At 39.6% G+C, this 26,390-nt stretch overlaps 1 protein-coding gene across 5 annotated transcripts in view; it reads left to right on the forward strand.

The window, feature by feature from the left end:
* CADPS (calcium dependent secretion activator) overlaps positions 1-26,390 on the forward strand; it is a 431,573-nt gene that overhangs the window by 304,035 nt on the left and 101,148 nt on the right. For 3 of the 5 annotated variants that reach the window (XM_058678713.1, XM_058678717.1, XM_058678715.1), the window contains 5 exons: positions 7,984-8,085; positions 9,161-9,224; positions 9,619-9,742; positions 12,042-12,110; positions 24,550-24,656. In XM_058678713.1, coding sequence (XP_058534696.1) covers positions 7,984-8,085; positions 9,161-9,224; positions 9,619-9,742; positions 12,042-12,110; positions 24,550-24,656 — 466 coding nt within the window. The remainder of the gene's footprint in view (positions 1-7,983; positions 8,086-9,160; positions 9,225-9,618; positions 9,743-12,041; positions 12,111-24,549; positions 24,657-26,390) is intronic. The other 2 variants (XM_058678714.1, XM_058678716.1) reach the window with 1 other exon arrangement.

Consider the following 26,390-nt stretch of genomic DNA (forward strand, 5'->3'; position numbering starts at 1 on the left):
TGAATGCCAGTGCTGCTCTTCACATATGGCCTGTGTAGAAAGTACATTGTATCAGCAATTAACAAATCCATAATGCCAACCGCCCCAATCCAAAGTAAGCTGCATAGATTAATGAGTCTGAAAGCAGATGTAAGAGGGCATGCATCCTAAAAAAGACTCTGGAAATCTGTCAAGGATTCTTTTGGGAGACGTGCTTGGAGCCACGGGGCTGCCTGTATTCAGAGACCGTGGGATCCCTGTGGTTAGGATTTTAGCTACTTAACAGTCAAATGTAGCCATTGTTTCTCCTCTGCTGGTGTTCTTGAGTGAGTCCTTAACTAGTAAGTGGTCCACCCATTTAGTGCTCAAGACAGACCATTGGAGGGCATCATTATCCTCGAACCCTCACATCAGTGAACTAACCACAAATACCATGCCTTTTCTGTATCTATCCATTTCTCCATCCTTCAAGTACTCCACAGTTGTTTGTTCTTTATCCTTTTCTTAGATCACAGTTGTCTTCTTGAACTATGTCTCTAACTCCAGTGTTGGGCCTTCTCTTTCAACTAGTACCACATATTGGTTCTTTTTGTTTTTGGTGATGCCTACCTAGCAATAACTGAATTGTGTGTATACTCATATATTTTCTTTCACCCTATCAATCTTTAACTTTCCTTCTCTTCCAACCCCTACTTCACCCTACCTCATGCACAAAGCAGCATTATGTCTGCAGCCTTTTAACCTTTTCTTTCCCCAAAAGAGAAAAATCAAAACAGAATTAGCAGTCATAGCTGTTTTATTAACCTCCAAATGCAACATTTTCTATAGTAGGCAGGCATGGCTGAGAATAACAGTGACTCCTACGTTCTCGGTCTCTGTTAGACCCTGACACAAGAGTATTCACTCCAGACCCTAATCGTGTCCGAGCCCTGAGTAGTTGTTGACCTTGCTTATGATTTAGTCTTTTTTTAAAGATGTATTTTTTTTTTTGCTTGAAAGGCAGATTTTCAGAGAAAAAGAAAGGTGGCTCAGCTGGCTCATTCCCCAAGTGGGAAACATGGCCAAGGCTGAGACAATCTGAAGCCAGGAGGTAGGAGCTTCTTTCAGGTCTCCCATGTGGGTATAAGTGCCCAAGGATCTGAGTCATCCCTTGCTGTTTTCCTAGGTCATATGCAGGGAAATGAATGAAATGGAGCAGCCAGAACCAGAACCAGCACCCATATGGGATGCCAACACTATGGGCAGAGGATTAGGATTAGCTTATTGAGCCACTGTGCTAATCTCCCTCATGGCTAAATCTTACTCTCTAAATACCGAAAAAAACAGCTTCATTTAACAGAAAACACTTGTAAGAGAAAGAGAGGGAATATTCCAAGTCAATTTCAGGTAAAACTGCACATCCCAGATATCCAAGGAGATATTCTTTAGAGCTTACCTCCTTTTGACCTATCTCATTCTCTTCCTGATGGAAACTTAACCCTCCAGACCAGTATTTTTCCAGCCCCTGGGTGCATTCTTCCTGGTCCATCACAGACCATCATCAAGTGACAGGCATTTTCCTTCAAAAATTGTCACACCCTTTTCACCGTAAATGTAATATCAGAAAGCCACTCAAAAGTCTATACACAGCATCTTTGGAGTAGAATCAATCAAAGCCTGATTGTCTGCATCTGTCTAGAAATATAGAAAACTGTCTCTGTTTTTCCCATTCTCCAAAGGGGAAAAGAATATCAGGACACCAATTTTAGATTGGTCCTTCTCTTAAATGTGTACTTTCCTGGATTTAATGCCACTTCTTGTTTCATTCACTCCCGTGATTTTGCCTGTGCTACCTTGACTCTTGTCCTTCTATCAATAGCACTTGTATTCTATGTGATGGCTCAACAGTGAAAAATGTCAACTATTCCATTGCTTAAAATAGGGTAAATGGCACCTTGTGATAGGTTGGGCTGTAACTGTATATTTTTTTAAGCCAAAGCAAATCAGGAAACACCTCGCCAGTATAGTTTAATGTAGAAACTGCTTGTTGCTACTTCCTGTCTTATTCTCTGTGATCCAAACACTTTGATATATTTGTTTTAGCAGTGTGTCTGAGCCCCAGGGTGTCAAGGCATAATTAGAAAAAAAAACGATAGGCTGGAAGGAGAGGAAAGAAAAGGGGTGAGGCTGGATTTCATAATGAAGCAATGACTATAGGATGTGAAAGTGTTCATTATTGTTTATAATGAACCTGGGTTTGTATGAACCATCTTCCTTAACCAAGCAGGGTTGTCATCTTTGGAGAGGACAAGGTTTTGGTGCTATTTCAATTTTGTATTTACTGACCACTGAGAGAGACAAAGACAAATACGCCACACTAGGATTGAATTGAAACATATTCTATAACTTGGAAAAATAAAGAGACGCTGGAAGAAATCAGTTTTAAAAAGAAGTCAAGAGGGTTCTTGATCTAACTGTCCTGTTTAGAGAGCATTTAAAGGGCAACCTAAAATTCAGTCCCACTTTGGCCCTTTAAGCTCTCATGTTTCTGGGCTGGAACAATTTAGTAGCAAGTAGGATTCAGTTACCATACTTGTTTAAGGACATTTTTTGTGGATCCATAATGCGATCTGCCGGCATGCATCCATTTGGAGAGAGAGAATATATAGTGTTTACAGTGCCTGCACCAGCATATGTGGACATTTGCATTTGGAGATGGAAGTATATTCCCTCTTCAGCTGGAGTTTTACCCCTTGTTGGTAGTGATTGGAGGATTAAAGCTGATTGTGTACAGATCAGTGTACCAAATACCCTTACCTCTTCTAATTCAAACAATTTTTTGCACCTGGATTTGGCATTTCATCACCAACTTGATGCAGAATCAGAGCATAGTATCCATCTTTATCAGCTCTGAATTACTTTAGCATTTTGAGCCTCTGAAAGAGACATCTTACTCTCCCAAAGAAGACTTTGTGATCCTGCTTTGAACACAAGGTGGAGAACCCTGCTAGCAGGATAATTAAATTCTAGGACCGTGTGTTCCCCTTGGTATGTAGGGACAATTTAATGACCCCAAAGAAGTAAATCCATTTCACAATACACAATGTAGCTTGAATTCTTTGACTAGATTGTTCACAGTTAATCTTAAATATCAAAATAAGAATATTCTACATTAAAAGCCCAGGACTTCATCCAATTTGCTTAATTCTACAGTAGACATTAATTAATAAGCTGTAGCTCTGAAATACTTATAGAAGCAGGGAGTACTCTACATGACTAGTGACTCAATGAGTAGAAAGCTGGTTTATGGTAGTTTCAATTTGACAAACAAAAGGAAGAAAAGAGGAAACACATTGTTATTTGTGTATTATTATTTGTGACATGGCTTAAGATGGGAGACTGTGAGGAGAGTAAAGATGACAGAACTGGTGCTAACCACTGTGACAAGAACTTGAAGAGCAGCCGACATGACATCTTTCCTGTCATGCTGCCGAAAATGTCAACTTTGTGAAGGACAGTGAGAAAATGGTTTGCCGAAAACTTGAAAGGTGAATTCCAGAGATGCCTACGTGTCAGAAGTGATATAGTCTGCTGGGACTGGGGAGACCCACTTCTGGCACCAGTGATGGCCTGCAGGTGGGAAAGCTCCTAGTCTTAGGCAAGGCTCCAAAAGTGACAACACTTGACCCGCATATTGTCTCAACTTTGCGGAATCATGATATACAAGAAGTGAGTTGTTAGCCAGTATGCAGTTAGGTAGAACCACAGGCCAGGGACTGCCTTTTCGTGTGTGTATGTGTGTGTGTGTTTAAGGTAGTTCAACGACATCACAGCTACTCAAATATGGAGCATGGAGAACTAAGGAGTATTTCTTTTATGAGCTGATGATGATTCTCACACACACACACACACATACACACACACACACACACAGAGCTGCAAATAAAGGGAGGGTATATTGGGATCAAGGCAGCAACAAAAGTGTCAGAAGCAATGGGACTCAGGCTGTCGCTGCATCTTAGAATGGCCTGGGAGCTTTACAAATGCAGACTAACAGAATCACCACTCTAAGATTCAAGAACCCCTGACCTATGAGGACAGGCAGGGTAAGGCACAGCTGCTGGACCAAGCACATGCCATCTGCTTCTCCTTATGTCTTTAACCCACTGTGAACATCTCCAAAAATGGAATCCAGAGCACTGAGCTTCAGTAACAGTCCGGCTTCCATGTACAGTAGCCATGAAAAAGAAGGGCTGTCCCCAACAGGCCTTCAGCTTTATGTGGGAGATGAGGCCCTTTGATTTGCTCTCACCCATGATGACCCCGAGTGTAGCTGAGGTCTTTCTTGCAAATTCAGGGGCTGTAAGGAAGTAGTGGTGGGTGCAGAGATGTTAAAAACAAAAGGGGTAGAGCCTACACAGTCTAGAGGGAGAAAAATTTGGGCTCCTAGACTTGGGTTTCACATGAAAACACGTCTCAGTCTAGAATGTTCTATCAGTTTAAAATCCTTCGTCCCTCTTCTTCTCTCAATCTTTGTAACTCCTCAAGTGTGAAAATATTGAGAGAGGAACAAGAAGCAGAGCCAGTTTTATGACAATTATAGAATCACCCCCAAATGTTTCCAGAGAAGAAAAATACAAAACCCTGCCTTCTGAAAAGACATGAGTGCAGTTCTGCTGTTGCTGTTTGTTTCACAGCCAACACTGCTAGGAATGGCACCTTGGAGACAGGGCAAAGGCCACTGCAGGCAGATAAGTGCACCAAGTATCCCGCACACAAGCTCCCTGGTTCCAAACCCACAACAACCTAAGTGAAACAGAACTCTGAGCCAAGTGCAACCTTTTAGCTGGTGGAAGAGTCATCGCTGTTTTTGGATGGGATTATTGTTGGTGGTCGTGGTGCTGGTGGTTGGTTGGTTAGTTCTAGAACAGTGATTCTCAGATTACAGTGCTGGAATCATTAAGACCAAGGGACTCCTTTGAAACATTATGTCGCAGGTCCCACCTCACAGCTAGTAAATGAGAAGATCTGGGCTGTCAGACGCTCAGTTTTGAGGATCCCTGCTCTAGGAAAATTATTTTAATGCTTCAGTTCTCCAGCCGAATTTCTTTTCAGTTAGTATCTCTGTAGACACCTGTCTAAACACACACAGGAAATATAGATATGTTACAGGAGTCAGTGGAAAAGAAGTTAAACAACATTTTCAAAACTAATTCTAGGAAAGAAGACCCCCCCAAAAAAAGGAAACTTGTGCTTTTGAAATGAGTTACAACCTGTGATCTTTGACAAATTATTCTGCCCAGCTTATCTCTCCCTCAGTTTGTAAAACAACCTCTCCTGTTAACAGTGCTATCCCAGAGCACAGTTCCACACAAATTCCCATTCAGTGTCAAACTTGTGATTTGTTTATCATCTGCTCTTGTTGGTGAACTCTGTTCCACATGTCTTGTAGAGTTAGTAAGAATAGTTGGTTTTATTTGTTTTAAAATAAAATGAATCGGGGCTCGGCAGTGTGGCCTAGTGGCTAAGGTCCTCGCCTTGATCCCATATGGCCGCTGGTTCTAATCCCGGCAGCTCCACTTCCTCTCTATCTCTCCTCCTCTCAGTATATCTGACTTTGTAATAAAAATAAAATAAATCTTTAAAAAATAAATAAAATAAAATGAATCACACCAACACAGGCAATGAATCAAGGAGAAAATTTAAGAGACTACAACAACACAAATCATCAAAACAAGTGTAATAAGACAAATTCTATTTTTGTGATATCCTTTGTAGTGGGAATTAACTGAGAGACTAGACACACCAAATGTTTAGATTTTATCATTTCAAATGCAGATTTAAAATCTGCCTTCTAACTGCCTTGGAAGGCTTGTTAGGTAATGAATGAATGATTTGGTTCATTGAGAGGTTTATCTTCTAGCAGTGGTCACAACTGTCTCTGCTCTGTTCACGTTCAGCGATTGCCAAGCTTTGGTTTGTGGTCTTTCAGCTGCCTTCCGAAGTGTAACTTGCATTTCATAGCATTTTTCCCTGGGTTCATTCCCTACTGAGAAACAAAATGTTTTGAATAGTCCCTTCTCTCCCCTATCCAAAATGTGCATGCCAATCACATGTGCTCTGTGTGTTAACAAATTGAGTTTTGTGTAAACAGAATTGCAAACCATTGCTTAGGTTATACCTTGTAACCAAAAGGTGAGATGTATTCAAGAAAACATCAGGTGTATTTTCTACAGCCAAATGAATTCATCCTGAACTGTAACTACAGATTTGTGGACATTCCATGTCAAAAAATGTTCAAAGAAACTGCAAGTTAGCATTTGAGATTTATGCACAATTTGGAAATACAGGCATTTTTTAGATTTCACAGCCCACCTGATACATATCGTCTTTTCCTTCTTTCCTCCTTTAAATTCAGAGTACTGTGAAGAAATGAACTTAGTAAGATTTGAGTGTTTGGGGCCAGTTTTTTGTAAAGCAGAGGGAAAGGATATTTTCTCATCTTTTCAAACAGGACATTTTTATTATTAAAAGGAAGGGAAGCTGACCAATTAACCCCTAACAGGAGGTACACTGCTATCCTTCGCCAAGTCTTTTGTGCAGTCAGACTGGTCTAGTATAAAGGATTTTCCCAACTTATGCTGGATCCTTGAGAAGGCCTATAAATAAGACCATTTGTTTGGTCTCAACATGACTTGCATTTGCAAACTGAAGAATGTTCCAATAGAAGTTTCATGGTGACACACCAATCTGCAAACTGGCTCAGCCAGTAGTCAAAACAAGTCACTACGAGATCTGGGAAGCTGAAATCTTTGAATGGGTCAGATTATCCTGTGTCTAATTTGGCACAGATAAATTTGGGCTATAAATATGCAGTCTCCTTTTATATTTCCAGCTAGAATGGCCCATAATAGGAGAAATGAGTATATACCTACTTGTGACACAGAATAAACTGCATTCACTTATGCTAATATCCTTTTTTTTTGTTTTTTGCAAAAGTAGATTGTTAAGGTTGGGAAACATATTTTTTTTCTTCAGCTGATAAAGGAGTGCTTACATTAATCTGAATACAGGTAATTGAAAGCTGGAAACTGGACCATTTAAGAGTGTTTAGCATGAGCATTGATGCTGTGGCATAGTGGGTAAACCTGCTGCTTGCAATGCCAGCATTCCACATAGGTGACTGTTCAAGTCCTGGCTATTCCACATCTGATACAGCTCTCTGTTAATGCAGCTGGGAAACCAGCAGAAGTCCAACTGCTTTGGTCCCTGTACTCACATAGGGTACCCAAAAGAAGATCCTGACCCCTATCTTGGGACAGACCCATTGCAGCAATTTGGGGGGTCAACCAGTAGATGGAAGATCTCCCTCCCCTCCCTTCCCTCCCTTCCTCTGTCTCTCTCTCTCTCTCTCTCTCTGACTTTCAAGTAAATAAATAAATCTTTTTTTAAAGAGTATTTAACACTGGACAAAACATACACTTGCAAAGCACCTGATTCTCATATACATAATGTATGGGTCTAAAAAATAAATACTTACTGGAGAGACAAGCAATGCCAAATATAGATGTGGCCCAGGTCAGTGCCAGCCCCAAAGAAGAAAGAAGTTGTCGGTTACCTCCCAGTACACTGCCCCCATTAATGCCTGCTGTTTTGACTTTTCAGGGAAAAACCACACAACAGAATCATTATAAAACTTTCCAAATTTGAAAACTGTTGATGATTTGTCCAACATTTGAAATAGCTTGGAGCAAAACAGGTCGAGTAAAAGCTGGGCTGAATAAGCACAACCCAGCAGTTTGGACATTTTATGGTTTCACAAGAGATGCGCTACAGTTCCAGAACCGTAGCATGCAAACAGCCCAGCCGCTCTGAAGCAAGCCTTGAATAACGGGGCCTCTCCTGAGGTCACATCGATCAATTTCATTGTTTCTACTGAAACAGACAGGTTCCTCCTGTTAAAGATTTGATTTGATGGTGTCAGCATATGAGGTTCCCGTCACTTCACAACATGTCTTCTTGTAGGCCCGATGGAATTGGAACTGTGACTGTTGAAGAAAAGGAACGTTTTGAAGAAATCAAGGAGAGGCTCCGCGTCCTGTTGGAAAATCAGATAACACATTTTAGGTAAGGATCTAGGGATTTGGGTCTTTTTCAGAGGAGAAGACTGGGAAGGGACAATAAAGGTCTTCATTTTCCACAGTGAAATCTCTTAGGGATATGTTTAGAAATAACTATTAGAAATAGCTGGAGAAGAGACACCTGTGAGACATGGTGACACCTGTGAGACACCTGAGAGTACAACACCCATGGGTCGCATAGTCTTGTGGAGAACAGGGTATTGCAGGGACCTTGGCAACTGAAACAATTGGGGAAATTCTTGTTAATCCCTGGTATAGCTCTACCTGGGCCATCATTTGATTGAGGAGAAATTTTGCGGAGGGCCCTGTATTGATAATATGTGACATACAAAATGCATTACCAATATCAAACATGCCAGTACTGAGGAAAAATTATAAGCAAGGAAGAACAGTTAACCAAGTCAAGAATTTGCTCTAAATACACTCATCTGTTTTACACATTAGAATACTTCAAAAAGTTTATGGTGAATGGCATTATAAAATAAGCTTGTTTTGGCACCCATAAAGTCAGAAATCTATTCATGTATGTGGGTCTTCCAAAAGTTCATGGAAATATATATTATGAAAAACACTATGTCTGGATTTCACATTTTGTTGCATGAAAATGAACTGATGTCTTAACATGATAAAATGTTCTTTGAACTTTATAGGGTTTCATTATATGAATCATATGGAGATTTAAGTAAATGTGCTTGATTTTAAACTTGTTTCGACTTTTCAAAAAATACTGGTCTCTATAAAAGCATATAAGGTCGTATTTGAGCTAACCAGTGATTTTCTTTCACAATAGAACTCTAAACACAGTCTTATGTCATCACTCTAAATCTTCTTTTCTGCTACAGACATTTGCAGAGTCCCTCTTTAGTCATTATTCACACATACACATATACATTATATACACACATATATGGTGTGAATTCAGATTAACATAACACAACGTGACAAAATAAAAAGCATTTCCCGTTCCTCAGAGAGAGTTGCTATAGGAATCCAATTGTGGCATATTTCTTGTTAAAATATAATTGATTTGAGCAACCTGAAGAATTTTGTGTCTTTTTTAGGTATTGCTTTCCATTTGGTCGACCTGAAGGTGCTTTAAAAGCTACTCTGTCACTCTTGGAAAGGGTAAGAAAGAAAAGTAAAATTCAGGTTAATGGAGATAATTAGAAATGAGCATAATTTTAACAAAATCTTGTGGTTGAATGACTTATAGCTTTTAAAGAATAGGTGCATCATCATCAAAGAGAAAAAACTGCTGAAATTGTACATGTTTATCCCCAGGTTCTCAAATAGGATGCATTGAAGATGTGTTGATAGCCCTCCCGTGATTCACAGTTGGGCTTTATTATCCTAACTGTACCCTATAATTCTGAAACTTTTAATTTGGCCAGGGTTCTGTGTCAGAACTGAGCTAAAGGAGGCATTCAAAACTGATTTTAAATGCGACCTCTTTGAGAAGTATTAATAGTAACAGATTTGTCTGAGTCTTCTTAATCATCCTTTCCTTTTCTTCCTGAAGGTTTTGATGAAAGATATTGTTACCCCAGTGCCACAAGAAGAGGTTAAAACAGTTATTCGCAAATGTCTAGAGCAGGCTGCTTTGGTCAACTATTCACGGCTCTCAGAGTATGCCAAAATTGAAGGTAAGGCACCCTTCTGTCCCCAGTTTTAAACTTGAAATACATCCCTGGGCATCACAAAACATTGATCCAACTGAATATGTTAGGCATCTAAAAGGTAGGCTGTGACCAAAGCAATGGAATAAAGGACAGGAGTTCAGGAAACACCTATAATGGGGAAGAATAGTTAGCCTAAGATGTTACTAGATAACGAAGTCCCTTTCTAGATTCTATGTTGGTCCAGTGTATCTGCTCTGTGGCTGATGTCCTTATGTGAAAGAGTTCTGTAATATCACTACCTTCTTGAAATAGAGGAAAGCAAAGCAGTCTGTTGTCCACTGCTGATAGCCTTGAAAGTTAAAAAAAATAAAGAAGAAGAAGAAGAAGGCAATATCAAGGCTCAGCCTTTTTCTTGTCCCTTGAAAATCTCTTGGCTTTTGGTAATATTTCAAACTGGAAGCAATGTTGAGCCATGTCCAGTGGCTCTGAGTTGGCCTTGGATCACAATCACTTGTCTACAACCTCCCACTCCAGTTTCAGAGAAATAGTCACTGGTGACCAAATAATCACCCAAAAGGCACTATCAGTAAATGCTAGAAAAGAAGGCATGGTTCTTTGGGACCGATTCATTCGCAAAGATGTTAATCACTTTTCATTGTTACCCTGTTGGCTGCTGTAGGGTGATTTGAAAACCACACCCAACTTGACCAGTGGTGTAAGTGTATAAATGTGAAAGTCCTGTGTGCAAATTTGATGTGTCTGCATTCTGGAATCCAATGTTTTCTCACATGGGAAATGTGATACCTGACTAAGACCAGCAAATATATAATGTCTATGTCAGGATATAACTATGGAAAAAAAATGAAAATGACCACAAAAATCTAACCAGCCACCCAGACCTCATCACTTTCAGGCCAAAGTCCTTGTTCCTTAGAGAGTTGAGTTTAAGATTGCGTCAAATTCACAGTGTTCTGTATATTAGGTGTCCTCCCTCTCTGAATTTTGTGTGTCTGACAATGCAAATTGTGTACCAGTGGTAATGAATTCATTGTTATGCATCCAGGGAGAAACACTTAAGAATTGGGCACTAAAAGGATGTTTATCAACTCTTGACTTGGTAATGAGGGACAAAAATAGAGGAACAAGAAGATTGTTAAAGGACTATATTAGCAAATAATTGTTCCAGCATTTATTGTCTCAGGACATAATGATTGGTTGTATTTGATACAGTCGACTCGGTACCTATTAATTCTAGGCAAACCCAGAGATGGGATGGGATCAAGAAATGTTTGGTTGCCATGGCTGCTAGCCTCATAGGTCTTGGTCTAGCTATTATGAGTCTTTTTGGTAAGATCTGCTCTCTTCTTTCAGATAAATATATCCAAAAACAAACTTTAAGATCTGTAAGTAAAAATGCATTCATTTCCAAAGTAGATCAGCTGGTCTGTAATTTCCTTTTGTGCCTCAATTCTTCTTGGTTGTGTTAATTATCTTTTGCACTGTGACTTTTAGGTCTGGGGATTCTTTGAAGAAACCAATCCTTTTTTTCCAACTCTCTTTTCAGAGAAGTACCTCATTCCACACTACCTGCTCTCTTCCGCTTCTCTCCTTCCTTGTCCGTGATTGGCTCAGCCACTTTTTGATGTGACCTCTGCAAAAGTGGCTGAGACACCAATTTCAAAGCATGCTGGGATTGTTAATTCAGACAACCCAACATCCTCTGGCTGCATGTATCAGGTTTTCTTTCATGAACATAGTCCACCATAGGCTGGGACCTTGCAGCTTTCCAGATATTACTACCAGACAGCTTTCTCTTACAATGCTCTGATCGTAATCTCAGAAAAGAAATCTTCCATTTTTACATTTGGGGTCCTCTGTGAGTATCCTCAGCTTAGTTATCTGAGAATTTTGGAAAGACGTTGTAGTAATATTGCTGGAGACTATGTTTATGAAGAAATACCTCAAGAGCCTTAGATACTAAAGTCTGAAATCCTTAGTATCTTGGAGCCTTAAATCAATGAAATTCTGTTTCCCTTTACTCATGATGTTTTTGGTCATTGTATTCTTGCAAACAGCTCTAAAGAGACGTGTGAAATCATGGTCACAATCTCTCTCGTGACTCACGTGACTCACGGCATGCTGAATGGTTAATCCAAGTAGATCTCCAATTTGGATACTCCTTTTTTCTTTTATCCTGTGTTTTTCCCAAAATACTCTGTGGCTATTTTCCTTTGAGCTAATGTAACGTTTTCCTCTAACCTGTGACCTTTAACCTCTTTACCTCTGACCTAAGCCTCTTGCATGCCCAAATCCTCTTTTATAGGGAAAAAGAGAGAAATGTATGAGCATCCTGTCTTCTGCTTGGCCTCCCAAGTGATGGATTTAACCATTCGTGAGTACCTACCACCTCCTCACCATGCTGTCTTCACTCTTTCTGTTTTCATTACCTCAAGAAAATCCAGATCCAAACCAACTCACTCTCCTTGCTTCAAGTTTTTTAGCATTGGCTTGTCTGTTAGTTCTGTCTGTGAAACCCAGTGTGAGAAGTCCAGTCACTTTTTATCAGCCTGAAACAGGTTAGACAATTAATCCATGTGTTTGTGATAAACTCAGATTTGTCTGTGAGCTTTTCAGTTATTCTCTGTCTGTGACCTGAATGCATTTTTACTTTGCTTGTGTGTAACCCTAATTTGTAAAGTGCTTGTCACTGGTACACAATCCAAAGGTAGCAGCTAGGCTGGGGAGCAATGTGTTAGGTGTCAGATAAAGGACACTTGGGGCAAAGTCATGCCTTCTTTCCCATGTTTATGATGTCAAGCTTTATGGGTGTGAGATCACACATGGTGGTCCATTCTCTGTAAAATTTAGATCTTACATGCCTCCTGTCTGTTCTCTCTCAAGCTGGGAAGCTTTTCCTTGTTCTCTCTGGAGATTTTGACTTGTCCGTGTCCTCTAAGCTCTGGTTAGAATATTTGTCACTTGGAGAGTTGTATGTTTCATAGCTTGATTTCACATTAAACTTAATTTTACTAATTTTCTATTTGTGCAGCATTTTCCACCTCCGTGAACGAGCCTTTTTTTGCTGGCCCCCACACTTCGGGGCGGTGGGAACCCAAGGGAACTTTTCTTTCCAATGTCATGTATCACACATAAGTTGGGGGGCATTTTGGTCCACTTGCTCATTAATCCTGCATATGTGTTCTTGTTTCTCTCTTTTCTCCTTGTTGTGCTCTCTTTTTCAAATAGAGAATCAAAAGGATGCAGGTGAACCAATTGTATATGCATTATAAATTATCAGGACTGTTGAGTTATATTCAGTTTTTGTTTCTATTTTTGTTTTTCAATAGCTCCTTAAGGTATGTACTCCCAGAGACCAATGTGGAGTTGCAATGAAACTTAAGGAGTTAATTTGTGCTGTCGAAATACATCTCATGCCCATTCAATGTTGACCTTTATAGAGCAGAATTTCCATAAAGGCATAAGCTTTCAAGGAACAGAATTCTGGTTTGCTGCAGAGTTTCATTTCATCTTTCATTTCAGGATTCCAGTGATTTGGCCTCATGAGCCTTTTGTTCCGCTTAAAGTTCCTGAGCCAAACGAATGTTCCTTTTTGGTTTTCATTTCTCTTTCCTTTTTTTTTCTGCCCTCTTGAGAGTTTTGTGTTCTTTGATGAATGTTTACTGGCCAAGACAGAGAGAAGTTGTGTCCTTGTGTTCTCGTGTGTATCATGTTGTGAAGCAGGAAGCACATACTCTAGGTTGTTCATGGATGTTTGTAAGAGGAAAGCTCTTGAAAAGATCCCTGGCTTTGGAAAAATGTCTTTGTGTTTGGTCCCCAAACTTCTGCGCTTATTTTTAAGAAAGTAATGAGATAAAACTTCCATAAATGTGTAGTGTTGGTAGTTGTTTTGAATGTGTAAAACCATTATACATTCAAATGTAATGTGAATAATGTGTATTATTCTTTAAAGATAATGAACAGGGAGTCAGGGTTAGCAGTCAAGTGTATGTCAGACCATTCAGGAAAACATGTTTACTTTGTTTTGCACAAGTTAGTAGTATGTATTTGAAGAGTTACACGCCTGTGCTCCAGACACATGAGCCTTCCTCTGCCTGGGGAAAAAAAAGGATTCATTTGTTTACTGATTCACCCATTCATTCATTCATCCATTCATTCATTCATTCATTAGACAAGTGCTTGGGGGAGCCTGCCCTGTAGTAGGGCTAGTAATAAGAGCTAAGGATTAAAACAAGAGGAAAATAACTGTAGGCAGTACTTGTGGAAATGGGTGCCTATGTATGAAGTACAAGTTTAGTGTGGGTAGAGTTATATATGAGAGGAATAGGATATTGTCAGAAAACTCTGGACATCTACTTATCTACTCAAGGTGATGTGGCCTGAACTGATAATTAATTACAGCCTGTTAACCGAGACCAGAAGTGAGAAGTAGAAAGATAACCTAGACAGGGAGTAATCTATATATGTTTGGAAAGCTGTATAGTCAATAAACATAAAGAAGGCTTCTTTGATGTGTATCATGCTTCAGGTGTGGTTCTAAGTTCTTGATATGTGTTAACTCATTTAATCTTCAAAACTGTATATGGGAAAGACACGCTTACTATTGTCATTTTGAAACTAAGCAAACTGAAGCACAAAGAGCTTACAAAGCACACTGTGAGAAACATTAGTATTAGAGTCAAAATCTGAGCCCAAGTCAAAGCCATTCTCATAACTAGTCTGTAATTCAACATAGTTCAAAACAAACTGCACTGGAAATTGTATGGGTGCTAATGATGATAGGCTTGACAGGGTGCAAGATCTGAAGAGCCTTTATAAGCAGAAAGGAAGACAGAGTTCTGATAGCAGCTCATGGCCCAGTGGTTTTAATCCTGGAAGCTATGCCAACTTTTTACCTGCATAAGGGTTTTTCAGAGAAGAATTCTATAAGTATTACCTCCAAAGGTGACAGAAAACAATCAAAATCTTGGCAAGCATGAGGAGAGCTTGGTGACTTACACTTCAAAAAGAAGACACGTGGAGCAACCAAAAAAAAAAAAAAAACCAGACTGAAGAAAAGGGGCAAAGAAAGTAAAATGGGATTTCAAGCCTAAGTCCAGGCAGAGATGGGTTTGAAGTTTGGTAGAATCCAGTTCCCTTCTCAGTATTCCTGTTCTCAGAGTCATAATCATAGTTACATCTCTCATCTGTAAATGTTTTTTAACCCCCTACTGCTGTTTTAAATTTCCTTAGGGAAAAGGGCACAAATACAGAAATGTACATGCACCATCAACTCTATGGAGATGGCAAGGCACCACTGAACTCTGTCTTCAGATTAGAGTGGAGTAGAATAGGGAGGGCTCCCAAGTTCACTGTGCTTTACAAGTTCATCGAAGTTTGCAGATGACATTTCAGTGGACTTATACTTTTCATCTGGTGACATAATTAAAAGTTAAATGCTCAGTTTAATTACAATATTGCACACAGAAAAGAATGTTCACTGTAAAGGAAAAGCCGTGAATGCTGCAAATGAAGTCTACTATTTTGAATGCCTTTCCATTGAAACTAGCATACATTCTGAACCCAGAAAACTCTGAGAGAGTCTGTACTGCCATTGCTGTTTAGCCTCAGTTCTTGGCTAAATACTGGCATCATTTTCTGAGCATGATGAACCCACTGGAATCTGATGTGTAACAACTTTTGCCTTCAAGTATGCTAAGAATTTGTACAGTTAAGTAGGTTATGATTTTATAAACACATGATAAGTAGACAAAATGTAGACAACAGATATATATATAGATAGTGAATAGATAAAGGGAAAGAGAAAGGAAAAGGGCTATGAATGAGTAGATGGGTGGGTTGATGAATAGATGGATAAAAAGTCAAAAACAGTCAGAGTAGGAGGTGGGAGGGAGAAAGGAAAGAAGGAAGACTGTATCGAACGGAGAAAGAAAGAGGGAAAGAAAGAGGGCAGTGAATAGATGAGTACATGAGAGGATGATTGCAAGGATAGATTAAACAGAAACAGTACAAAGTAGTCCATCCATGGGCTCAGGCAGTGTACCAAAGATTCTGTATGGGAGATGTTAGTCCCAGAAAGCAAGCTTCACTATCGCCCTTTTTACATATGAGGTTGCTGAGATTCACTGTGAATAAGTGACTTCCCAATCCGGACTTGAATTTAGGTCTTTCCGAGTTAAAACACCTTTTTAAAAATCTCTGCCATGCAAATTTCTAACTGATGTGATAGATATTGTGGTAGTATTGATTCATTCAGTATTTGTATTTAAAAGTACCTACACCTTTTAACATAGGAGGCATACCAACCAAATAGCAGAACAGGTTTTTGTTTTTTGGGTTTTTTTTTTTGTTTGTTTGTTTGTTTTGTTTGTTTTGTCTGAGACTAGAATGTTGTGAAAAAATTGTTTCTGTTTGGAAGTCTTTTGAAGTCAGCCAAGCTTCCCTGAAACAATGTACCTAGGGATTTTTCCCTCCTTTCTAACATAGACTTTCTAGAGCAAGTCAAATCCACACAAAGAACCTCCAGATAGAAGCCTGGGGTTGAGTTTCTGTAGCTTTCCCTTTCTCTGATCGGGTTCCCTACAGGTCTGAGGCCTGTGAAAGAGAAAAAGAAACAACACAAGTTCCAATACCCACCAACACACAAAATGCAGTCGCTCCTCTGGACCTCCTGCAGTGGACCACTGGCCATGGATCCCATCCCACAAGATCAAGATGAGGACCTTCTCATACATGTTCTGTACATTAAGGATTTCCTTTTCCAATGGTGTATAAATCAGGGTTTATCAACACAAATTAACTGGTAGGTGAGCACGTGATTTCTTCTTTACAAAAAGTGAAGGAAACATGAAAGGTACATGTTTCAAACACTGTCACCAAGAAGGATTTTGAAGGAAAAGAAGATGTATTTAAAGAAAGATATGCCATTAATCAACAAATATGAAACCAGCGTTTCTTCCATCAGAAAAATTATGTGTTGCTGTGCGTGACGATAATAACTGCCAGTTATCGAGAATTGTATATGTGCTAAGTAGTTAAATGCCTACCTCATCTGATTTTCACAAAGATCCTAGTACATAAGTGTTCCAATATCTTATTTTTGCTATTTGAAAGGATTTAGATTATACGAGACACACCAATACTGTACTCCGAAGAATGAAATAATGCTGCCACACTTTGGATTGGCTCAGCTTCATATAGTGGGGCCACTTGGGGAGTGAACCAGTGGACAGAAGATCTTTTCTCTCCGTACCTCCTTCTCTCTGCAAATCTGATTTTCCAATGAAAATAACATAAATCTTTTTTTTTTTTAATTATTTATTTATTTATTTATTTATTTATTTATTTATTTATATCAGAGTTGAACAGAGAAAGAAGGAAATCATCCACCCACTGGTTGGCTCCCCAAATGACCACAATGGCAAGACCTTGGCAAGTCCAAAGCCAGAAGCCAGGAGCTGCCTCTGGATCTCCCAGATAGGTGTAAGGAATGCCCAAGAAAGCATCTCCCACTGCTGTCCCAGGCATGTTAGCAGGGAGTTGGATTGGAAGTGGAGCAGCTGGAACATGAACCATTGCCCTTGTAAAATTCCAGTGGCACAGGCTGCAATTTTATCTACTATGCACAGTGCCAGTCCTTTGACAACCTTTGCTTAAGATCAGCACGATACAAGTAGTGCCACTAAATTGAGATTCTTACTGTAGAAAATGACTTTAAAAAGAATTGGGCAGGCATGTGTCACAGCATTTAAGACTCCGCCTGCCCCCCACCCCCCATATCTCAGTAGAAATGTCTGTGTTTGAGTTCCAGCTTCTTGTTAATGCAAACCCTGAAAGGCAACAGGTAAAGGCTCAAGTTCTGGGTTCCTTGGCACCTTCAAGTACTGCGTTTCAGGGCTCCTGGTTTTGGTCTGGCTCAGTCCTGACTTTTGCAGACATTTGGAAATTAAACAAGTAGATGAAAGATTACTCTGTACTTTTCTCTCTCTTTGCATGTGTAAATGTGTCTATCATTCTGCTTTCTAAGTAAAGTGAAAATTTTTTAAAAATTAAGAACTTGAGATCTCAAATAATTTAAGGAAGAACAGGAAATATTTTTGGTGCCATGTGGATAAGAAAGCTTTGGACATACTAGCCTTATGGATGAAGAATTTTAGTGTGTTGACAGACTTTTTAAATATGACTCAAAGATTTATTTGAGGAGCAGAGAGAGAAGGAGAAAGAGCACACTCCTTTTGGCTGGTTTATCACTCACCTCCCCCCACAATGGCCAGAACTGGGCCAGGACCGAAGGTGGATCTACAACTGAAGTCTCCCACGTGTGTGAGACGAAACCAATGCCTACAGCAGCAGGAATTCCTGAAACTAGCAGAGTGGGGAATCAAACCCAAGTACTGCAGTATAGGATGTGAGCATCATAACCACTCACTCACACGCCAGCTTCCTAACTTGCTGGCGAATTAGTGTCAGAGGAATGGGCATAGGAAGACCTAACTTCTGTTTTTTTTTTTTTTTTTAAGACTTATTTCTTTTTATTGGAAAGTCAGATATACAGAGAACAGGAGAGGCAGAGAGGAAGTTCTTCCATCTGACTGATGATTCACTCCCCAAGTAGCTGCAATGGCTAGAGCTGAGCCAATCTGAAGCCAGGAAGCCTGGAGCTTCCTCACGGACTCCCACACGGGTACAGGGTCCCAATGCTTTGGGCCGTCCTCGACTGCTTTCTCAGGCCACAAACAGGGAGCTGGTTGGGAAGTGGAGCTGCTGGGACATGAACCAGAGCTCATATAGACTCCCAGCACATTCAAGGCGAGGACTTCAACCACTAGGCTACTGCTCCCTGGAGGGGCACTCTCAATGTTCTCCTTTGAATAGCAGATTAGTTCTAATGTGTATTTTACATAAGCCCCATGGTTACTGCCAGGTGAATGATTTTCACAAGAGGATTGGAATCAAAGGATGGCATGGAGGCTTTAGCCACAGTAAAGGTGTACGAGGCCAAAGTCACATGGCCATTCCCTTGGTAAGAATATGGATAGGACATCTAGCATGGTGGATCATGAAATCAGTGGACATTCTGAAAGTAGGCTCAACAGGCGAGGCCACCAAAGTCCTCATGGAGAGAAGACAAGGAAAGCCCCAGTGAAACAAACAAGAAATTAACAGTAATTCCTGCACTGATCTATTACCAAATACTTTTTTTTACTGTTTTAAAGATGGAATCTTCTGAAAGCAAATGTTGGAGACTCAGGGACAAATGAGAACAAATCAGGCTGCCCCACACCCTGATAAGTCAGGATGCATTCTAAAATGTGTGTCTTTCTGCCATGTACAAATTGTTTTAGGAAGGCAAAGTATTCTGGAAGGCAGGATGGGGCTGCTTATTTAGCTTTGTGTTCCTCTTTGAGCTTTTATTCTCCCCTACCTCCAATTCATGGCAAATTGCTAGCGACCACATAATACAAACACTGGCATCATATCAGTAGGCTGGCTGGAACTCGGTAATAAGTGGGCTTTCCATCAGTCATATCAATCTCTCTCATATGATATTTCAAGGACTGGCAATTTGCTTGCTGGAGCAGAGTGGGGTCAGGTTATTGAAAGGCTAATTGGAGCATCTCTGGCTCCTGGATGCTTCTCATCCTTGGCTTAGCTGAGCTTGCAGAGGAATTTTCTCCTTTTTTTTTCCCCACAGTCATATTTAATTCTCTGTCTCTCTCTGTGTGTATGTCTCTCTCTCTGTCTCTCTCTCTCTCTCTCTTTGGAAACCAAGCAGATTTAATTGTGTAAACATGAGCAATGGTAATTGGGTAAATGCAGTTGGAAACCAAGGTATGATGTTTTTGTTTTGCTCTGTGAGGAGAAAAAATAGGGAGCTTGTTTTTCTGTGGTGGCAAACCTCACTGTCAGAATTCTGGACAGACAGTTGGCAGCAGGGGATCCCTTTATGAATGCCTCATCAAGACCAATCGAGCTGAAATGTGTGTCTGCTGCCTTGTGGGTTGTGAATCTGCCAGGGGTAAGGGGAGAAAGTCATTGTTGTCTTGCCCCCCTCCAAAGAAGTATTTCTCCATACAGTCTCCGTTATCTGGGCAAGAATGAATAAGGAATTTTCATGAGAATGATGTGCTCAGGAAGTGTGCATTTATTGAAAGAGTCCTAAGGATATGTTCCCCTAGATGTACCTAACTTCCCAGCAGTGCCATCAATGAAACATGAAATATAGAGTCCTTCTTTTTAGTCCTTTTTTGAAGATTAGGAGTTGTCTTCCTTTAAATAGTTACAGTTTAAAACCATTTTCCCCTTAAATTCTGTTTATTCATGCTATTTCTCAAACAAATAAAAAGAAACAGGTAACGATTATTTTTTGTCCTGTATTCAGAACTTTGACAGGGTCTAGTGAGAAAAGGATCTCATCAACTCTTACTGTTAGTACATGCCTTTGCCAGAATATTGTATTTTCCCATGATTCCCCATCTTTTTTTCTACTAATGTCACTAGAATTCTGTTCCCTATATGCCTACAGTTAAATTCATTTTCCCAGTTAAACATTCAAGCAAACCAAGAAGCAAACTTGGCAACTGTGTGTGTCCCTCTTGCAGTACAGATTGTTTTATAAGCCAGAACTATTCGAAAGGAGCAGGTCCAAGGTTAACGAGACACTCAGTAAAGAGAAGGAATTGCAGGAGTTGCTAGTGCTCTTTGCCTGTATTGAAAGAGAGGCTATTGTTATAGGATGTTTGGTGTGCTGATATTGTAAACCACATGACAGATGGGTCAAGTGCTGATTATGGTATTCTAACATTTGGAATAGCAAGTAACATATTTGATAAGCTGGCAAGTTTTTATATATGATTCAACCCACAATATAAAAGCCATGAGAGTTCCAAATTGAAAATAATTAAATGAGCTGGAAACAATCAGATACCACACATTTTTCCCCGAAATGACAGATTTTGACATGTTGAAATTCCACAAAGGGAGCAAGAATATTTCCTAGCTCAGTTGAACTAATAATGGCCCTTCATCTGCTTTTGCAAGGCAATTAATTCGAGCCTTCTCACCATGTGGAGGTAGCAATAAGCATTTGTAGACACCTTAGACTATGCAGAGATCTGCTAGCATGCACTGTTTTATTTACTCTGGTCAGCATCCCTGCAAGGTACACAGAAAAGATGTTTTCAATCACGAGATGAGGAAACAAAGACATGTTTAGGTAGCAGGTGCAAGGTTACAGAGAGAGCAAGTGGCATCTGGAGGGATGAGAAGCCAGATCTCACAATTATGAATCCATCGAGGCCTTATCTCTGGTCCTTTGAAAGGAAGAAGCTGCAGCTGACATACAGGTGTCCTTTGTTGTATAAAACTGTATCTTCCATGGGTCAGTGCTGCTGCTGCCATCCCTTGTGTGTGTCCATCTGGATGAGGTATCCAGTGTTCGTTCAGCCTCTGAGTGTCCTGGTAGGGGTAGTACTGCAGGCGCTGGTGAGAGTCCTTGTCAAGCAGTGCCGCAGCACCACGTGCTATTGGAACAGCACCGAGACAGCAGCAGCTCTCCATTTGTGTTTTATTGTTCCTGCTTGTTTGATTGTTCTTTTCAGATTTTGTCATTGTATTTGTCTCCCTTTGTTAAAGTCACTTTGTCTTTTTTATTATTATTATTATTTTTTTACCATCTCTCTTCACCTACCTGAACAGCTCCCCGGCCGTCTCCTGGGCCTCCTCTTCCACCTACCCAAAAGCAGACCAGCATGTTATCTCAGAGGTTCAAAGGCATGCCTAGGCCAAAATCAAGTACCGTAAACTTCTATCATTGCTCTACTCAGCAGCTTTCTAGTTTAGTCTGCTTTTCTGTTCACTTTCTCCTCTTGAAATTTTGTTTCAGTTTCAAATATTAAGCTGCAACTCGGGCTCTCAAGTTCAATGCTGTGGGTTTTAAGACACTCAAAAGAGAGCATTTATTTCCAAATGTCCACATTTTCCTTGTCTAGCAATGTCTGACATATGCAACATTTTCAAATCTCAATGTCAGCACAAAATAACATTGTTGTTGCATAACATTTTGCATGACAGTTTTTTTATATGTTATGAGCTTCAATTCCGTTGTATGAAATGTTCCCTAAGTATACTATATTATTAGTTCCCTTCCATCAGTGCTCCAGCTATTGCAAGATTTGGGGATAGGCATTGCAATGCATTTCAAGACAGCAAAAGTGACCCCCCAAAAAATCATTTCTAAGCACAAACTTCTCCTTGACCTCTGTTAAGGGGAAGGAGGAAGTGCTGAAAGATTTTGCACAGTATTTTCTTTAAAGACAACATCTTAAAAAACTCACTCTTTGTACCATAGTACCATTTTTGCCTTTTGTAAATCAGCTATGAAATGAGTAGGATACTCATAGTGATATTATGTCTCACTAAAATAATAATCCTCAGGTAATGGAATGACAGCGAATTAATAGTGAATGAAAGGCTACCTGGGCTAATTGGCATATCAAGTATTCTAGATGAAAGGATCCTTAACGTGCTGATTCTAAAGGTTGCGTGTTAAATTGTCAAAAGGTTTTATTAAACATACTGTTTGTATATATACATCAGGCATACACATATCCATGTACATGTGCACACACTCGTATGATGACTGTGTGCACAGGTATGAGTTATGTGTATCTATTGATAAATATTGTAGTCAGTCAAAGAGAACTGCCTATTAAAACAAATCTTCAGGTGGTCCCAGCTTAAGTACTTTGGATTTCTCCAAACACAAAAATCTCTCAGACTTTTTGTCATAAATCTACATCTGATATCAGTGAAAATTATTTCATTTCTGTATCATATGTCATGTACAGCCAGAATTCCCTTGGATCTGGTGAATTTTCCAGAGGAAAGGATAATGCTCTCTATTTATAAAGCAGGAAATGTCAGAGGTGTCCCAAGCGGGGATTTTCTGCAGATTTGTATTAATGTGCAATCTTGTCTGGTTACTCGAAAATGTATGTAATTGTGTGATGTGTGTATATGATTGTATGTGTCCAATGGGTAATAAGCATAGGATGGGGAATTTGCAAATTGATGTGTAAATGTGAAAATAAATTAAAAACCATAGTCTTTGCATATTTACTATCAAAATGCAAATACCTCACTCTGCACACATTACCCAAACATATATACACAGTATGTTTGTAGAAATGCCTGAACACTCACTGATGAAATTGTGACTGTCAGGTCAGATACTCCCACAGCACACAAATCAACCTTATCACTCATTCCTCCTCCCCCGAAGCTGTTGCTCTGAGCCAGTGTTCAGTGGTCAGCACCTGGGGTCCCAGCACTCCCTCCGAGAGTTGGCTCTGCTCTGCCTGATTTGCATACCTGTCTTTCCCACAACCTTGCCCTCATTTCCTGACCATGTCTGTCTGCCTTTCTATCTGGGCATGACAGAAATAATGGACTGTCTATGGATCTCTAAGTCTAAAGCCCATTTTCACATCAGATGTGGTAAGACTGAAATTTCTAACACCTAGAGAATGATAGCCACTCTTCTTCAATAAGTCTTAGCTCTCATTAGCTGGAATACATTTTGTACTTTTTGAACTTAAGTTTCATTACTAAATCCCAAACTACTAATGATTTGATGTACTCATTACCTATCTAAGAAATGCATCAAGGGAAACTGCAAGGCTTCTTATTGTGAATCAGCAAGCTCCCATGATTTTGTCTGAATACTCGCATTCCTGCAAACACAAAGCAAAAGAAACTTCTATAAAGTGTTGATTCTATTAAGAAACTTTCTATTGCCAAAGTACACCTGCTGCAGGTGGAATAATGAAAGTTTCAGCAGTTCCTTTGCAAACATCCAAAGTAACCTTGATTTCTGTTTAGATCCTGTGAACTCTCAATGACTCTGAGGATTCAAGGTTTTTCAGGGGCCATAGTTCCATTGGCAAAGAAAACATATGGCTTGTATATATGACTGTTTTCCCCATGAAAAATCATTGGTCCTTTTTTGGCAACAGGGTGGCATTGCCAATGATTTAGGAACTTAACTCTGTGAAAGATTCAGGGCGCAGTTTCCTCATGATCTGGGGAGAAGCACAACCCTTCCATGAGAAGCTGAAAACAAACAAGCAAAAAATAGAGTAGGTCTTACAGTTTAAGAAAATGTCAGCATAGCAACTAATGGCACAAATGGCCACCCCCATATTCTGTAATTTATTCTCCTTCAGTAACTCCATTCTACCTTCTAAGTAATTAACCTGAAATATCCAGCCATTTTTTAAACTCTCCTCACTGGTCAGCTGGAAACAGATCTTTAAATCTGATTTTTCAGCATGAGCACTCCAGTACCTGTTGAGGTCACAATCCTGTCACAAAAAGCAATGTGTGGTATTGAATGCTCAGTGACCAACATGGAAAACAAATGTAAAAACAGTCAAGACCAATCTTCTCTTACATCATCCCTCTTTCCTTATACCATCCCACTTCAGATAACAGTAACACAGTCATTTATGCTGTCTTTAAAGAATGCATGTACAAAATGTCACTAAATTTGAAATGGGCTGTCACAGATTTAATATAGTTTCATTAGCATATTTGGAGCTGGAGCACTGCTTTTTCCTAATATGTATTAAAACAATGGTGACAATAATAATAAGATGGCTTTAAGTTTGCTCATTACTAATTACATGGCACTTAATATTTGCATGAAATTTTTTTAAATGATAACTATTCAAAATTTCTTATCCACTAGTTGAATGGCCACAAAGCTAGCCTGCCACTTTCGTTGAATTTTAATACAAATTCTTGTACTACAGAAAATGTAGGCCGGTTAATCACTCCTGCCAAAAAACTTGAAGACACAATACGTCTTGCTGAATTAGTCATTGAAGTTCTTCAGCAAAATGAGGAGCACCACGCAGAGGTGAGCAGGCTTGGTGGGAAAGTTCACTTTGTGTCCCTTAGCCAAGGTTGTAACACTGATTCTACCAGGCAGGTTGTGCCAAAGATGCCTTAACACCATTTTTCTTTTAACGGGACTTGCAAAGAGAAGGAAAGTAGAAGTTTTGCAAGAAGTCTTTGGAAGGTTGTTTAAAACTACAAAAAAATGGTTGTGCATTATACATTTCGAATTAAGTTTTCAGATATTTCTAGCAGCAAGAAGATGAGGTGAGTACAATCTTAAAGTTTATTATTCAAGCAACAGCTGGTTCCCATTGTCTAGAACACAAAAATATATATTTTTTGGTCCTTTGTGGGTGTTTTTGTTGCCAACACTGTTGTTTTTATTGGTTCTTTGGTGTGTGGATCACAGGCCATCTTTTGGAATTTATCGTTGTAACTTACTTACTTGTATTATGGTCTTCATTTTTTTAACTTAGATTACCTGGATTGTTGATTGCAGTGACAGAGTGAATTATTTTATGTCATTCGAATTGTCTATTCTCCAACATAAAGACTAAATAAATCCAGTTTATTTTTTACAAGCCATCATCAAAAAATGATAATTGTGATAATCAAAATACACCAGGGTATTTCAAGACCCACCCAGTCCCAAACCTGTAAGGATAAAACCAAGCCATTCTAAGAAAAGACTCTAAAATTTCATTTCATGATGGTGAAACCATTATATCACTGCTTCCTTCAAAACTCAGCTCCAAAATTGCCTTCTTAAAAATAATCTTTTCAAAAATTGCATTAATTCTTCCTCTTTGTCTACAGTAAGATGTACAGCAAAAGGGGGACAAAACATTCCCTAAAAGTAATTTCTGTAACACCTAAAATGACTGTTCCCAAGACTAAATGAAAATTGACAGGATAGTTAAATATACATAATACACCATAAATCCAACCATCCCGACTAATGCCTGATTGCATATTTAAATTTCCTCCCTGTTTCTCTACTGTTCCATTCAATCTTGGCTGATCGTGGCAGGGGAAAGAGGTATGTGACTAAACCGAATGAACCAGCCACCTGCTGTCATTTTCTGTGCATGCCCTTCTAGTACCATGTCTTCTAATGGCACTTTCCTGGTGCTCCTGCTTTCTAATACTGACCCAAGGAATGTAACAGCAACTTCTAGTGGACTGCTTGTGAAATGGGCGGCCCTCCCCAACAGGGTAAACGTGGGGTGATTCTCTTGTGCGTGCATGAAGCAATTGATGCACTTCACGACGACTGCAGTTACATCCCAACACACGCCTCCCACCTGCCTTGATTCTGTCCTTAACCTGTTGTAGCTCCCTGTGTCTGTCTGTACTTACCTTTATTACAGCAGATGAGTTATGAACCTAGTAATAGTAGTTTACCCGAGTGGTACTAATCTTCCTCTACAACTGTCTGTATGTGAATCATATATACAGTATTTATATATAGAGAGAGTACCCAAGAATCGTAATGTCCCTGAAAATCCTCTAGGAATGGGGTAGAGAGAACCTCTGGAGGCAAATTTGTGAATTCATAGAGCACCTAGCAGCAATGCATAGCCCTGAATAAGAATGGGTTCTAAGTCAACAACCTCCAGATGCAGAAATAAAAATTTTACTCCAGATATATAAAGCTGAATTGGGTTAGAAATGTTTCTACTCTGTGCCATAGGATGTGCTTTTCACATTGGGAGTATTTGAGGAGCAAGTGATGGTAAATGTATTCCTTCTG

The sequence above is a fragment of the Ochotona princeps genome, chromosome 21 (genome assembly GCF_030435755.1).
Source record: "Ochotona princeps isolate mOchPri1 chromosome 21, mOchPri1.hap1, whole genome shotgun sequence".
NCBI lineage: Eukaryota > Metazoa > Chordata > Mammalia > Lagomorpha > Ochotonidae > Ochotona > Ochotona princeps.